Source organism: Salvelinus sp. IW2-2015, linkage group LG18 (genome assembly GCF_002910315.2).
Source record: "Salvelinus sp. IW2-2015 linkage group LG18, ASM291031v2, whole genome shotgun sequence".
Classification (NCBI taxonomy): Eukaryota; Metazoa; Chordata; class Actinopteri; order Salmoniformes; family Salmonidae; genus Salvelinus; species Salvelinus sp. IW2-2015.
Window position 1 is genome coordinate 56,220,961 of NC_036858.1, and position 12,877 is coordinate 56,233,837.

A 12,877-nucleotide genomic window follows, 5' to 3' on the forward strand; every position below is an offset into this window, starting at 1 on the left:
ATGAAATGGAGTAGCCTACTTTGCTCACTCTCCCCGTCCTGGATAAGTCTAAACACACGTTGAGAGCATCTAACTGGAGAGAGTTATAAAATAAACACCGCTCTGGCACCAGCCGTCTTCAGGACAGGCGCCCTCGTAAAAAAAAACTCGCAGTTTGTCTGTCTAGAAGAGAAGGCTCTCGGCACCTCTGCTGTTGAACTTGAACTGTCGCTTGATTTATGACACCGCTGGTAGGCCTATTCTAATCTATGAGACGAATCAGCCAATTTTTTAAATTATGTGTTATTGCACTAGAATTTAATGCGCCAGGTTTGGGTGCATGTCATATTTATTTTTATTATGAACATGCATTAATAAAGTTTGTGTAAATAAAGTTAGAGAGATATGGGCTAGTCATGTCTGCGTTTTACTAGTGGTAGGGAGCCGGACTCCCCCCAAACGCCTCGTCTCCCTCGGGAAAAGGGGGAGGGAGAGCGAGATGGAGTGGGAGGTGTAGGGTCTTTTTGGCCCCCAGCCTCTAGGTTAGCACAGAGACCCACAGAGAGGGAGAGAGTGATAGGGGAGAGACATAAAGCCCTTGAATTGAATTGACAGAGAGGGAGGTGTAGTCTGAAGGATTACATCACGGCGCGCGTGGATATATCGTCGGAGCCAGATGCGGCTCAGTTTGGCGTTCGGCACCGGCCAGTGCATCGCCTAGCCCCAGACAACATGCGGACACCCAGAAACCAACAGGACCCAACGCTGAGACTAGTGAGAAAACAGAGAAACCAGGACCTGACGCATTTTATGCACGGGAAAGCCCAGGGGAAATGCAGCCAAGTCGGCTCATGCTTCTGACACTAATGGGTATGGTTCAACCTTTTCGTTGAAAGTGCTTTGAAAGTGCGTTTTGCCGTCTTGTTAAAAAAGTGAAGGACTTCATTCTAACCATTTAGACGCGTGTCATGGACTCAAGTTACGCAGCGAAACTCTCCACTGGCTCAGCGCGTCAACTTTCCTCTCTGACTGAAGTTGCCGGTTGCTATGGTGAATAGGCTCCAGCCAGCCGAAACTTTCTGAGAGCAAGTTTTTAGTGGAGTTTAACAAGATCACCGGGTGGAGCGCGTGCGTGACGACGTGATCACCGGGTGGAGCGCGTGCGTGACGACGTGCGCTGGACTACGGGGCGCATCGTGACTCATCCACACGCAATCTCTCTCCCTCGGGGAAAACGGATGATAATTTCAAACCTCTAAGGATTAGACTTTTTATATTCTATATATAACTTGGAACTATTGTTACTAGAGAGATGGATAACTCGTACTATTTTCTGGCCATGTCCATGCTGGTTCTGTCCCTCGGGTTAAGGATTGAGGAGGGCATGTGCCAACACTACTACCTCCTCCGTCCCATCCCCAGCGACACTCTCCCCATAGTGGAGCTCAAAGAGGACCCAGACCCTGTGCTGGATCCAAAAGAACGGGACCTGAACGAGACCGAACTCAGATCCACCCTGGGTAGTCACTTCGACCCACACTTCATGTCCATTACCCCGCCAGAGGACAAGTACTCGGGCAACGAGGACCTGAGCGACTCGGAGATACGTCAGAAGCCGTCCGGCGCGATGCCCAAGGAGATCAAAGCCATGGAGTTTGAGATCCAGCACGGCAAGAAGCACAAGCCCAGTAAAAAACTTAGAAGAAGGCTGCAACTGTGGCTGTGGTCTTACGCCTTCTGTCCAGTTGTTTATACATGGAACGACCTCGGGAACAGATTCTGGCCGCGCTACGTGAAGGTGGGGAGCTGCTACAATAAGCGTTCTTGTTCCGTCCCTGAAGGGATGGTTTGCAAACCTGCCAAATCAGCCCATTTTACGATCTTACGATGGAGGTGCCTGCAGAGAAAAGGAGGTCTGAAATGCGCTTGGATACCAATTCAGTACCCAATTATATCTGAGTGCAAATGCTCATGCACGAACTGAAATAAACTGAAATGATCTTTTTGTATTGTTATTATTTCTAAAAAGATTAATAAAAAATCATAGTTACATGATTATTTTTATATGCACTGTCAAGTGCAAGAATGTATATTTTATGTATATGTGGTCCCATTTTATTTTATGATGACAAACTTTGTAAAAAGGTCAGTATTATTATTATTATATAACCAGCGTCTACTGTATTTGTTGAACATATCTTGGATGTGATGTATCTTTATATTTATACTGAAGAAGAGCACTTCACATTGTGAAGCATTAAAATACTGTTATTGAAGGACTACAGATATTTTCCGTTCTTTGGGAAGAAAATAAGTGGTTTATGGACCTCTGTGTCAAAATTAGCCAAAATGTAAATTCAGCTTGTGATACTAAATAAAGGGACAATTGTGGGTAAACCATGTAAAATAACAGTAACTACCAGGCTATTTATTCTCTGTTCATGTAGTCATTGCCAGTTAAAATAAAACCACTCAAATGAGTCTTTGGACGGAGTTTTGTTTTGTTAGAAAAATGTGTTCCATCTTTGATTTACATCTCCTTTGTCCTCAATTTGCAGTCAGTTTTGCCAGATAATTTTTTTGGACTGTTTCAAAACAAGAAGAAATGGGCCTTACAGCTCATGCAGACCTGTGGAGGAAAAGTTTAGGGAAAGTGTACTGTGTTTGATTATTCAGCTGCTGACCACACACGTATACATGTCTTACATGGCACCTTTATGCACTCAACATCTGCCCTGTAGCTACATGATATTGGCACCTCTTGGTCCTCTTCCCTTATTCCCTTATTCCACTCAGTAGATGCTCTCTGTGTTCACTGATGATTCACTTGACTTATTCTCCTCAGCCCTTTTCCTGGTTGCTCTCCTCAAACCGCAGATGGCAAGACATTGGTTTTAACTTAAACTCCAAAGGCCTTGAACCAACAATCCTGCAGTTATATGGCAAGGTCATTTTTATTTTATTTTAGCAGACACTCCTATCCAGAGCAACTTACAGGGGCATTTAGGGTTAAGTGTCTTGCTCAAGGGCACATCAACAGAATGTTTTGTTTAACCTAGTTGGCTCAGGGATTCGAACTAGCGACCTTTCGGTTAATGACCCAATGTTTTTAACCACTAGGCTACCCTCCAGAAAGGTCCAGACCTCTTGGTAGACAGAGGCATGCTACAATATAATAGCCTAGACATCGGTAGGATGGTGTTCCATTTAAACAAAGGACATACAGCTTTGTCCCAATGACCATTCTCATCGCACCCGGTGACAGTTTTGAGAGAAGAGAAATTAACTCTCACTGAAAGCAGTCTTTTTTTCAAACCTGCGACCTCTGCTACTGCTACAAAATGAATTAACTATCTAGACTACTTTCAGTAAGTGGGAATTCTACCAGAAAACTGCTTGTGTAATGAGAATGCCCAATGGGGAAATCCCACTCAATCTTTTTCAAACCATGACTTGTGACCTCTGCTGCTGATACAAATTTAATGAAATATCAAGAGACTATAACTCTCAGTGAATGTGGGATCTTCTCTTCCATAATCTGCCCTTTCAACCCACAGACTTTTTGCATAAAGACCATTAAGTTTGGCACAGCACACCAGCACACCAATCTTTCATTCAATCAGAATTTTTGGAATTCACTGTTCAAATTCAGGTATACTGTGTGTGAAGTAAAGGAAATGGAAGCCATCCGAATCCCAAGCCAGGAGCACTGCTCATTTAACATAAGCAAGAGCAGGACCTGGTCTGATTTGGTCAACACTGCTTCATTTCATTACACTACCTCTTGATGAAAGCTACTGCTGGACTCTTACTAATTCAATATACTGTATATTTTACTGTAAAAGTGGTTTCAGGAAAGGTGAGCAAGATTAATTTGTAGAGACTAGTGGCCTGCCAGGGACTTGTGTATTTTTCTACATGTCAGTGTGCTTAGTGTAGGCCTGCTTTAAGAGGTGCCGAAAGCCGACACACCTTTGAATATTTCTAACAAGTGCAACTTAAGTTTTCCAGGTTTCTTCCAGACATTTTTGTTTTTTTCTTAATTTCAGCAGTTTTCTGCAGCAGCAGCAATGTTAATGTGTGGACGTATTGGAATCTCGGCCCAAAGTAATCAAACAAGGATTCTGAAACTAAAGTAGAGGACATAGTATGTGGTTATACTTTATCTATATTATACTATATCAATATGAGTTTCCTAAGAACGACATCCAATCTCTTTACTGGAATAACACTAAATAGGGAATAAGGTGCCATTTGGGATGCAGATCATGCCGTGACAGTTGAAAGGTGAGAGCGAGTGGGAGAGAAAGACAGAGAGAGAGACAGACAGCGAGATAGGTAGAAAGAGAGAAAGACAGAGGATGTGAGATATTATTGCCAGTGTTAATGTTTAAAGTGTTGAGTACTTTTCTGACACAAATCATAATGGGAATGGAATGGGGATCTCAGTCATGGAATCGGAACTGTTAGACCACATCCTTTTAGCACCATGTTGTGATGATCACAATGTTGTTTTGGTTCTCTATTTGGATCATATCTCTTACTGGACTGGACTCAATGCCGTTCCCCACCTCTACCCCCCAACCTCCATCACCCATGCTGCACCCACACATTAAGTAAACTAAAACTACTATCTAATAAGAAAAATTCAACTTCAAGCATCTAAAACATTTTTTCCCCCCTTTGTCTCCTCAAAGTTCAAAGCCTGTTTTATCCCAAAATTCCCCTTAGAATTGCAAGGATTTCATTGATGACGTCCACAAGCTTGTAACGCTCTGCAAGTTATGTCCACAACCCTTTTAATGAGGTTTACGAGCCAAGGGGAATTTCTCTACCTTTGTATGCGGTTGCAATTAGTCGTTCTTGGAGCTACAGTAATCAATAACATCCAACACTTTCAAAGTGGAACAAATTCCATCATCAAATTGTTTTTTTTACTTCAATTAGTTACCACAATAAGCACCGGAAATCTATCTCTCTGATCTCTTCTTGCCTTATTTCCAACATCCACACACACTCAAAGTCACTGGAGGCAACTTAAAACACATATTTTATGTGCCCATCTTGTTTTGCTCTCAACCATCAAGGATGGAGAGGGGAAGTGGAGAGAGGTGGAAGCAACGGAGGATTAGTGGAAGAGAGTGCGGTGGAGATGAAAGGAGGGATAGAGGAAGAGAGGTGAAGAGGAAGAGGGGTGTATTCTTGGGTTTCAAATAAGACTGTTATCGGTGGAGTGTAGGCAGGTATGCAGGCCGAGGTCAGACCAGGCTTTGATGTGTGTGTGTGTTTTGTGATGTGTGGTGGTTGGCACACTGCCAGGTCTGATAGGGAGTGTTTCAATCAGGGCAGCTTCTGTGTGACGATTCTCAGCACTCCATTCAATGACCAGAGACTGCAAAACAGATAAGTCTTCTGATGTTTGAAGCCTGAGCGCTCTTTAGCCAGTGAAGGTGGCAAAATAACATAGAATGTTGTCAAACGTTTCAAGACCTCAGCATTTCAGAAATAACACCTGTCAGAAACAGTGTTCGAACCATTCATGCAAAACAAGGGGAATGCTGCTGTTGTTGAGAACACTAACTGAATACTCCATATGATAGTTCTTAAAGTATGTGCAACATTTCTCACACTCATTATTCAATGAATGAAATTAAACCCTAACTTGTCATTAGATATCATCATTATTGGTCCTTAACTTTTATAAAACAAGGCCACAGATGATGAAGAACTGTATCTAGATATTCTCTGTACATCAGTCAGTGTGTTCACATCATCTCTCATCTGTTTCAGTTCAGTAGGAAAATGCAGTTATAGCCGGTAATGCTTCACTTGAACAGTTTTATAGCTAGCTGTCACATTTAGGGACGATGGAGGAATTCACACAGAGGGAAACTAATGCTCCCCAACCCCCCCCCCCCCCCCCCCCACACACACACACACCACACACACACACACACAACACACACACACACACACACACACACACACACACACACACACACACACACACACACACACACACACACACACACACACACACACACACACACACACACACACAGAGAAAGAGAAAGAGAGCGAGAGAGAGTAATGCTGTAGACTTACTGCTCTACCTACTGCTGGCTGTTAAGACCTGGTCAGAGGAGAGACAGCAGTGTGGCTCTGGGACTGACTGGTTGTGTGTGCATGTCATTGGGCTGGCTGCAAACACACACAAAAGCATGCACATAGACACACACAGGCACGTACACACATACAGGCACACACATGCAACAATCCACCATACATCCTCCTAGCACTACATCAGTCACCTCATCTGCTCTCATCGGAAGGACATTTCGGTCCTAAATATTTGCTTACTACACTCCTATTTTCTAACATCCAGTTATATTAATAATTTTGTTGGGAGAAAAGCTGGCGTTCCTTCTCTTTGCACAGAGCTGAGAAACGCTAAGCAATTATCTCTTCAGAATATTAATAAGACGGTTTGAGTCTCACTGGGCAGACTGCCTTCTAACAAATTCAGACAGACTGACTGACACAGCTATGGAGAAGTTCTCAAAAAGGAGTTCTGAAGTTTCTATGAACCTCCTATGAAGCCTTTATGAGTCTTCTATGAAGTGGATGGCTCAGTTGGTTGAGGTATGGTGCTTTCAACACCAGAGTTGTGGGTTTGACTCCTGCATGGCCCTAGCAAACCCCATTGGCCATATTTCTCTGACCTTTGTGGTGACGGTAAGCTGTTACAGCCTGTTGTCATTTTCTCACTATGACTAGCTTGTTAGCCCTACTGTTATCCCTAATATCAAAATATACACACACAACACGCAAGTGTGCGCAGACACACACACGCTCACATGCAAACACAAATACACACTAACACACACAAACATGTCGACACAGGCCCATCATGATCTGCCCACTCAAATATTCCATTGTGTTATCTTGGAATACCACAGTCACAATTAATGTGTGTTCTCTAGGACATACACACTTCAGCTTCACACAAGGGGACATTTATTGTCTGTCATCAACATATTTTCCTTTGGTCTTTTCTTCCTTTTTTCTCTTCGTCTCTCTCTGGAAGAGAATAGAAAGATAAATGTCTGGCTCTACCTGAAGTAAACCTTAGAGAAGTGGTGGGAGACATGCAGAGAAGAGGACTGTGTGGAGGTCTTGAACTGCTTTCTCTGAGTGGGTTGTCTGCTCCGATTAGTGCTGACACACACGCACACACGTCTCTGGCAGCGGGCCGTGAAAACTGTCTGCTCCAAATCGATTGGCTGTCAGATGCAGAGATCCATCATGCCCTGAATCCTTTGGAACTTTAGACTGGTGTGTTTGTGTGTGCACTCAAAAAAAAAAAAAATGTGGATCAAGTTAATTCAATTTTAGACAGTACTTACACCTAATGGAAACAGGTTATTTTTACACAAACATTTTTAGAACTAGTAAATGAAAAAAACACTTATTTACATTCAAAAGTTTTATTTTCCAATTAACAAATGGGGAGCTTTCAGCTCCTATCTGCTTCTGGCTCCCTCATGAGCTTCTCTGCCAGCTCCTTAGCCAGCAGGGCTTAAAGGGTATGAAGCATGAGTTTTATTCACCAATGTAACACAGTGTGGTCAAAGACTAAGTGAATTATTTGTAGTCACCATCTGGTTGCCTATAAGTACAAACCTAATTATGTTTTGAGGTTATTACATATTTATTAACAAAAGAGAAAATCACACCTGCTTGCTCTAATTGTGTAATGTTAGTATCTCGTCTGTTCTCCTTCCTGTTTTGTCAACTTTTCGGCATGTTCTCTCTGAAGTAGGCTACATGGTTTAAAACAGTTTTTTCCACCTTTGCTTAGTGCTAGCGCACTAGCTGACTGACATCTGGAATCGATCTATTTTAGATTTTTCTCCCAATAGCTATTGGATTTTCCCTGACTCTTTCCATCGGAATGTCCCCAGCCATCAATTTGTAAGTCTCTTTACTTTTGATCTGCGGTTATGTTTTAGTTTTGTTGGGTTATTTATGTTCTAACTGGTCTCCGGAAGTTGGGCTCTAGCTTGCTGATCAGGCTGGCAAGGCAAACCGCTATTGTTAGATGACTAAATAGCTAAAGTTAGCAGGATGGCTAGCTTGGTAAGATAGATATATGTAGTTAACATTCTTTGAAATGTGGTTAGATTAGCAACATGTTTTTCCAAAACTTTGGTTTACTTTAATGTAGCTGTAAGCTGGGTGTTGATAGCAATTGACTGACTCATTCAGCCTGGTAGGGCTAAAGTTATCAGGCTAGAAAGGTTCAAGTTAAAAGGCTAGTATGCTAGCAACCTTGCAAGTTGATTTGTAACAATACATTCATAAAGTATTTGCTTGTAAGTTTGGTGAAAATATAATGAGTGAGTGCAAACGATTTGGTTTAATTTGAAGTTATACATTTGAAGTTATTTCTGTTGGAGTTTACATTATAGGGAGTAGACTGGCTTGCCAGGTCCTCCATATGACATCACACCCCGGAGACATGACTTCCACATTCTTTGGAATTCTGATCGGTTTTATGTAATCACTCCAAAAATAGGTAAGTGAGGTGTAACTTTGCTTTGGGACTTTTGATGCATATACTAACGCAAATCCATATGTTGCATGTGGTTATGTTAATGCTACCTAACGTTTAAGGAACAGTAAACTAATCAACAGACCAGTTTAACTATAATGACATTCTCAGTAACGGTTACATAAACAACTACATGTAAAAAGTTTATCTACCTTAGTTGAATGCACTAACTGAAGTCGCTCTTGATAAAAGTGTCTGCTAAATTACCAAAATGTTGCAAAGCATGCTGGGTATTATTCTAATACGCTCTGCCCCCCAAAAAGACAAACTCTTTGACCAAATTAAATTTTGTCAGTTAATTTCTATATGAATGAATCTGGTGCACATCAAATTCCACTGAGTTAGGGGCCTCCCGGGTGGCGCAGTGGTCTAGGGCACTGCATCGCAGCGCTAGCTGTGCCACCAGAGATTCAGGCTCTGTCGCAGCCGGCCGCGACCGGGAGGTCCGTGGGGCGACGCACAATTGCGTCGTCCGGGTTAGGGAGGGTTTGGCCGGTAGGGATATCCTTGTCCCATCGCGCACCAGCGACTCCTGTTGCGGGCCGGGCGCAGTGCGCGCTAACTAAGGTTGCCAGGTGCACGGTGTTTCCGACACATTGGTGCGACTGGCTTCCGGGTTGGATGCGCGCTGTGTTAAGAAGCAGTGCGGCTTGGTTGGGTTGTGTTTCGGAGATGGCTTTCGACCTTCGTCTCTCCCGAGCCCGTACGGGAGTTGTCTCATCGCTACAGAGTAATTACTAACAATTGGATACCAGGAAATTGGGGAGAAAAAGGGGGTAAAATTATAAAAAAAATGTTTAAAACATGTTTAAAAAAAATTCTACTGAGTTAAGTCAATTCTTCAAGAGACAATTACATTCCGCCATTAAATATGAATTGATTGTGTACTGTTAACAAAATATGATAGAGCAAAACTTAAAGGGCAGCCAAAATGTGTGTGTGTGCGTGTGTGGCTGGAGCCTTGAGGGCTTTAGGCCTGCTCTGGACAGGATTAGTTTGGCAAAGACACCTAAGCAGTCACCAGCACTTCCACAAGTGTGTGTGCACATCATGCGTACCTTCACAAGATACATTTAGCAAAGTAAATGGTAGCTGCAAGCCACAAAATTATCATGCAATGAAATAAGCAATTATACTGTATAAATTGCAAAGGCAATTTTGCAGTCGAGTCAAGTTTCTGATGCTGTTTTGATCACTTTTATATATATATATAAAACTAATATATACTGATATTTATTCACTGACAGCTTACTGAAATTTATGACGACTTTACTATACGACTTGAATTACAAAGTAATGTTTATCTTAGGTTCTCATATTCCAGCATTATACTCCCCCTAGTGTCAGATATTCTGATGATGCTGCTTTCAGCCTGCAAACTGCTCTGACTGCATGCTGTTTTCAATCACCTCCAATCACTTGAAATTACTGTTAATAGAATTTTAAAATATAGAAATGAACTTAAGCCCAATTAGTACAAACACTCGCTCTTTTTCGCTCCATTTCTCTCGCTCACACGCTCTCATACAGTGTTGGACTGAGAGGGATTAAAGGGCGCAGAGCGACGGTTACACGGAGAAAGAAAAACAGAGAGGGTCAGAGAGAGAAATAGAGACGTTGAGTCTCCTGGGAGGCTGTGGCTTTAGCGAGTGGCTTTGTGTGGGCTTAACAATCGTGTCTGTCTCTCCCTGTGGCAGAAAAGACGACACGCTAGACACCTTCACCTCAGAATCATGGGGTAAACCGTCCCATCCCTGTGAGCCTCAGACAACAATAACACAATGCTGGGATGTCCTGTATACCCAACTGCACACACATGCACTGGTGGCAGTGCTGGAATAAACCTACGACCTTACACATACAAACACACACACAGAGAGAGAGAGAGAGAGCCCTTAGACAACAATAACAAGGCCCTTGGACGCCCACTGAGCTCAGAGGGAGGAGAATGCCCTCTACTTTATGCTTTAACATGCTGGCGCCAATTATGCTGAACAATAATATAAACGCAAAATGTAAACATTTCAAAGATTTGACTGAGTTACAGTTCATATGAGGAAATCAGTCAATTGAAATAAATTCATTAGGCCCTAATCTATGGATTTCACATGACTGGGAATACAGATAATGCATCTGTTGGTCACAGATACATAAAAAAAATGGGCCTCAGGTACTGGTCACGCTATTTCTATGCATTCAAATTGCCATCAATAAAATGCAAATGTGTTTGTTGTCCGTAACTTATGGCTGCCCATACCATAACCCCACCGCCACCATGGGGCACTCTGTTGACAAAAATGACTTAAGCAAACCGCTCGCCCACACGACGCCATACACGTGGTATGTGGTTGTGAGGCCGGTTGTACATACTGCCAGATTATCTAAGATGACGTTGGAGGCAGCTTCTGGCAACAGCTCTGGTGGACATTCCTGCAGTCAGCATGCCAATTGCACGCTCCCTCAAAACTTGAGACATCTGTGGCATTGTGTTTTTTGACAAAACTGCACATTTTAGAGTAGCCTTTTATTGTCCCCAGCACAAGATGCAGCTGTGTAATGATCATGCTGTTAAATCAGCTTCTTGATTTGCCGCACCAGTCAGGTAGATGGATTATCTTGGCAAAGGAGAAATGCTCACTAACAGGGAAGTAAACTCATTTGTGCACAAAGTTGGAGAGAAATAAGCTTTTTGTGCGTATGGAAAACTTCTGGGATCTTTTATTTCAGCTTATGAAACATGCAGCCAACACTTTATGTTTATATTTTTGTTCAGTGTAACTCCAGCTATCTCCTCTTAACTCCAGCTATCTCCTCTTAACTCCAGCTAAACTACCTTCAGAAAGTATTCACACCCCTGGACTTTTCCACATTTTGTTGTGTTACAACAATTTAAAATTGATTTAATTTAGATTTTTTTTGTCACTGGCCTACACACAATACCCCATAATGTGTAATTATGTATTTTCAAAATGTTTACAAATTAAAAGCTGAAATGTCTTCAGTCAATAAGTATTCAACCCCTTTGATATGGATGTTTTTTTTAGGATAAAAAGAAACGGAGCAGAGCTAAGCACAGGCCAAATCCTGGAGGAAAACCTGGCAGTCTGCTTTCCACAGACACTGGGAGACAAATTCACCTTTCAGTAGGACAATAACCTAAAACTCAAAGCCAAATTTCCACTGGAGTTTCTTACCAAGATGACACTGAATGTTCCTGAGTGGCCTAGTTACAGTTTTGACTTAAAAAATCAGTTTGAAAATCTATGGCAAGACTTGAAAATGGCTGTGTAACAATGACCAACAACCATCTTGACAGAGCTTGAAGAATAATATTGTACAATCAAGGTGTGCAAAACTCTAAGAGACTTACCCAGTAAGACTCACAGCTGTAATCACTGTCAAAGGTGATTCTAACATGTATTGACTCAGGGGGTTGAATACTTACCTAATAAATATATATTACTGTTTTTATTCCACTTTGACATGAGTATTTTGTGTAGATTGTTGACCAAAAAATGTAACCATAACAACAAGAGCATTGTTGTGTGTTTTTGTGGGTCTGTCTCCGTGTGCGTCTGTGTCTCTGTGTGCGTCTGTGTGTGTCTGTGCGTCTGTGTCTCTGTGTGCGTGTGTGTGTCTGTGTGTGTGAGGGGTTGAGACAATCCTTATAAAACGTAATGAACACATCCAACAATGTTTTAGATGCTTACGGAGGATTTAGATCTCAAATGTCTTTAGCTTCAGTAAAACTAGCCCTGCACACTTCCACCCATCTAGTGCATACTTAACTTAGCTGGTATTTGTTAAAGGCTAATCTGCTCTAAGGGAGAAACTGAGGGGGGTCAGCTATATCACATTTAAAAAGCGGAATAAAAAGGTGTCAACCTGCTCTAAGAACTTGGTTGCATCCCAAATAGCAACCTATTTCCTAAATAGGGAATGGGCCCTGGTCAAAAGTAGTGCACTATACAGGGAATACTAATAGGGTCTGAGTTCTCTCTGTGATTTCCTGCTCTGGAGTTTAATGACATTCTATCAATGAGAGGTACAGTATCTATCAGCCATGCTGTGGATTATGTGGAGGGTGTGGGCAAACGGGGTGTGAAACAATGTCAGGTATTTCGAGAGTACCGCACAGACAACAGGGCTTGGAGGCAGGTTGCTGGAGTTGCTGTGTGTGAAGTTGCCACAAGGTTGGTTTTGTCTGCGCTTGCCAGCCTGCGTTCAGGTAGTGTGTGTGTGATGCTTGGCGGCAGCCTGGCTTGGCCATGGGTGGGTGGAGAT

The 12,877-nt window shown here is 42.4% G+C and overlaps 1 protein-coding gene across 1 annotated transcript; it reads left to right on the forward strand.

Moving 5' to 3' along the window:
- Positions 1-528: 528 nt before the first annotated feature.
- On the forward strand, positions 529-2,460 carry nog3 (noggin 3). Its single transcript, XM_024006794.3, has one exon. It carries the CDS (start codon positions 1,292-1,294, stop codon positions 1,961-1,963), a length of 672 nt encoding a protein of 223 aa, XP_023862562.1. The 5' UTR covers positions 529-1,291; the 3' UTR covers positions 1,964-2,460.
- Positions 2,461-12,877: the final 10,417 nt, after the last annotated feature.

Coding starts and splice junctions, on each gene's coding strand:
- nog3 (XM_024006794.3), top strand. CDS start 1,292: ATGGATAACTCGTACTATTTTCTGGCCATGTCCATGCTGGTTCTGTCC.